Consider the following 4359-nt stretch of genomic DNA (forward strand, 5'->3'; position numbering starts at 1 on the left):
ATATATATATATATAGAGGGTGTTCAATCTCTAATAAAAACTAATTGTCACAATGTGAAAATAATAACAGTAATAATGATAATGAGGAGGTACTATGCATAAACAAACTAAAAAGAAAGCTCGACACAACGATAGAGGAATAGGTAAGTAAATTATTAAAGTATGAAAACAGTAATAATTACAAATGAAGGAATACCTCATTATTGATTATGATTGTTTTAAATCCATCTAAATGTGATGCTGGTGATGTACTTAAGTTCTGGGAACTGTGGAGATTATTCCTATTGTCAGTATTGATAGAATGATCACTAATGAGTGATGTGATCCCTATTTATTTTTTTTAAAAAAGAGTAAATGAAAGTTTAAAAAAAATTAAAAATTGGTGTTTTCTAATCCAGTTCTTTCTTTTCATGTATTGTTTGCTTAGTTTGTGAATTCATTTAGAATGGGAAATACCACTGGGGCTGTTCTGGCATTTATTTACTACTAATAAATTTTAATAATGTACCTTTTTTTTTTCTTTCTCATTGGGCTTTTTATTTAATTTTTTCCATTTAACTTTGCTCTCATTGGAATTCCAAAAAATTATCCTCCCTTTTTAATGGACTAAGTTTTTGTAATTTGTAGCTAATTTTCAAATTTTCGTTTTTTACTTCTAGATTCATGGTCTGCCCAATTTTGAAACAGTTGTTATAATTAAAATGTCTTTATCAAAGAGAGTTCAAGGGATTCTTTCAAAACAAGATCATTTGACAAGTTGTGCAGAATTGGTTAATTCAGATTTGTATGATGTAAGAGAAAATCCTAAGGTTTGTAGTTTTTTTCTTGTGGTAACTAAGAGTGAGCAAGATTGTTAACTTGTTTAACCAAGTACGAGTCAGTGGAGAGCTAGTACCACTGACTCGTTCTTGGTTAAATAAGTTAAAAATGTTGCTTCAAGCTGACCTTATATTGTTATAAAATAGAGCTAGTTTCAAGCTTACCTTATATTGTTATAAAATAGCAACATTGTTAACTTGTTTGACAAAATATGAGTTTGTAGTATTAACCCTGTTTCATTAAATAAGCTTTTCTTGTTTATAATTTTTATATAGATAGACACAAAATTTTAAATTATTGAAAAAGTTCGCCATAGATTTTCTTATAAATCTTTACTGATATAGAATGTACTAAAACTATGTATGAGACCAAAATTAAATAATAGGTCGAACAATCACTAGGTTTTTTATATTTTTATTTAAAGAAGGATAAAGTTTTGAGCTTTTTGTCAGATAGTACAGTTTATAACAACTATATTTGTCTATGTACTTAAGTAATGCTGTGATACGCAGTAAGGCATTTTTAATTTGTGGAGTATATTTGTCGCTAGTGTGTCATGATGAAAGGGGAATTTTTTTATGCTGTTATGTATAATTAGTAGCAGATAATAATTATTGGTAAAACTGCCTACAAATTAATGTCTGTTTCAAATATTACTGTTCTTTGTTCTTTATTGGCTAGTCATTTATTTATATTTTTGATATTTACTAATTGTACAAGACATGGGACATTTGTAATTCTTTCAAAATTGAAAATAAACTTCTTTAAAAGATGTACAGAATAATTGCAATGGCTTTTAGTTTTATTTACAATAAATGCAAGGTAATGCATGTTGGTTAGTACAATTTGAATTATAAGTATAATTTGGATGGGAATAACCTTAAAATGTTATGAAAAAATATGTTAGTTTTATGTTTGATCAGGCTGTTTAATTTATGCTATCCAGCAATGTGCTTTTGCTAATCATAGGGTTTTTATGTTGTATCAACAGAAATATTTAACAATTGTACAAAGATATTATATTTTTATTGTATAGTTCATTGGTTAGGCCACATTTGGAGTATTGTGTTCAGTCCTGAGTGCTGCAATTTAGGAAGGATACTGAAATGTTGGAGTAAGTTCAAAGGAGGGTTACCAGGATGATCCCTGGGATGGAGAGGTTGACAAATTAGGACTGGTTCTTGAAAAAATAAGAGATAGAGGTGTTTGAGATTGTTAAGGGAATTAATTGGTAGTGTTAATGCATCATCTTTTTTTTTTGTACTTAATATGTGATGGTAGGCCTAGGAGACACAAATACAATTTTTTCCAGAGTATGAGACATTATCAACTAAAACAGTTTTACTTTTCTGATGGGGTGGTTGGCTTTTCAAATTGGTTGCCTTCAGATATGGTTGATGCAGTTAATTTAAGGAAAGTCTTGATAAATGAGACAGACTTGATGTACAACAGACCTGTTGTTGTCCTTAAATGATATGTTATAATTTGGACAAATATTTAGCAAATATTTTTTAATTATACCAAGTGCAAGGCAATGCAGTTGGGTTACCATAATTTGGATTGCACATTTAATATAGATGGGAACTATTGAAGCAGTGCTGTGTTACTAGTAGTGAAACTTATAGAAGTGTGTGTTGTATTAATAGATGTATTTATTACAATATAAAAAAGTGATTATCTCTAATTAGGCCTCACTTTGAAAATATGGACGGATGTACATGCTTGGTTTCTTTATCTAAGTAAGTAAATTGTCTTATTGGAAAGGGTTCAGAGGAAGACTCTTACAAGTTACAGGATGATTTTAGAGATGAAAAGATTATCTTACATTAATAGTTAGTTGGTTAAGATCAGTATTTTCAGTAGCCTTATTGCGTTTACAAGATTATCTGGGGATTGCTAGAATAAAGGCTTCTGATTGCTTTATGCTATATTTTAAAGATAACAGGGTGACATGACAGAACTTTAAAATTTAGAAGAGACAGGCTAGGCACCAGTAAAACAGCTTTATTTTTCAACAGTGTGATTGATTTAGGGAATGAATTACTGTTGGTAGCAGTGAGGGCCAGAACTTTACAGTAAATTAAGATGGGAATTGATGGTTTTCAAAAGATTAAAGATTAGGTGTAAGGTTTTACTTTTTTCAAGTTTAGGTGTACAAGGATAGCCTTGAGGGACCAAGTGGCCCCTTGTTGTCCGTAGGTTATATTACAGAATGTTTTATGTGCATACAACAGAAAAGTTAAATAAAGACTATTTAAGTTTTTTAATGTATCAAATATGGCCATTAAGAGAATGTTGTCATTATAGCCAAACACAACTGGTTGAAAAAATTTGTACATATACCAATCCCTCCAATGTTATTCTTCTCCACCAGTAACGTGCTGTAAATACCTCTTGTGAAAAGCTTGAAGTAACTTTATAACTTTTTTAAAATTGTACCCATTCTCTTGATATTGTTCTTCATACGTATTTTATTTGAATAAATGCACATGTTGTTTCGTACAGGAATTTAAATTTTTATAATTTAATTCAACATCTTAGGGTTATATCAGCTTTCAGAATGCTTTGAACGAGCTGTGTGTTGATGTCCTTGTTGAAAAGGTGAGTATTTGTTTTTTTATAAAAATGTTAAATTATAAAATTAAAAAAAAATTGGAATGTTATATAAATATACCAATTTGTTTCAACTAGAGCTGGGTAATTGGTGAAATTCGTTAATTGTCACTAGTCAGTTACTTTCAATTGATTATTCTCACAAGACTTTGATAGCTAGAATATTCAAATATAGTAACAATTAGAAACATTAATTTTGATTATTTTTGTGAGTCGCAGCATTAAGCGTTTAAGCAGAACAACTTAATTACTTGGAATATTTCATTATTTTACATGTTCGCTAATCAATATAAACAATGCTAATTGGCAGTTGATTAATCGGGTTAATGGCCAAGTTCTAGTTTCAAACAATAAAGTTATTGGTTTCCATGATTTTATGAGGATCTGTAAAATTAAAGCTTTTGCTTGTATTTGCAATTAACATACATGTACAAATAGCATAAATATAAATAATTATTTTCTTTAGATCTATAAGTTAGTATTTAAAATCAGCTATAATAATTCTAATTCATGTAATTTAGAATAGAAAAAAGTACAGGTTTATAAGATAATATCAGTACTTATTTAAAAGATTTTTATTTTTTGAGTGCCTTTTGTACCCTTTTATACATTCTGTTTTTTAAGAATGTTTTTTTTCTTACATGTTGGAACTTTTTTATTATTATTATTACGTCTCCATTCGTTAGTTAATTTCCCGTATAACTTCTTTCCGATGAAACTTTAGCGACACAAGTCCTTTCTTAAATAAAACTAGTTTATTCTTTCTCAATACAACTTTAAAATTCACTTAATTTCCACGGTCACACTATAACAAACGCTATAATTCACAACATACGACTCACCTGCTCGACTCAATCATCAATCTCTGTCTGCAGTTCAATTATGTTACATTGTTGCCATCACTTCTTACCGGTCTTTTTACACAAG

The 4359-nt window shown here is 29.2% G+C and overlaps 1 protein-coding gene across 1 annotated transcript in view; it reads left to right on the forward strand.

The window, feature by feature from the left end:
- Positions 1 to 6: 6 nt before the first annotated feature.
- Positions 7 to 4359, forward strand: part of LOC106473115 (probable inactive 1-aminocyclopropane-1-carboxylate synthase-like protein 2) — a gene marked incomplete at its 3' end in the record, with an annotated part of 8425 nt that continues 4072 nt past the window's right edge. The window contains exons 1-3 of the mRNA XM_022401612.1: positions 7 to 143; positions 660 to 809; positions 3361 to 3420. Of these exons, the coding sequence (XP_022257320.1) occupies positions 702 to 809; positions 3361 to 3420 (168 nt within the window). The remainder of the gene's footprint in view (positions 144 to 659; positions 810 to 3360; positions 3421 to 4359) is intronic.

This window comes from Limulus polyphemus, unplaced genomic scaffold (genome assembly GCF_000517525.1).
Source record: "Limulus polyphemus unplaced genomic scaffold, Limulus_polyphemus-2.1.2 Scaffold5897, whole genome shotgun sequence".
In the NCBI taxonomy this organism is placed as follows: Eukaryota; Metazoa; Arthropoda; class Merostomata; order Xiphosura; family Limulidae; genus Limulus; species Limulus polyphemus.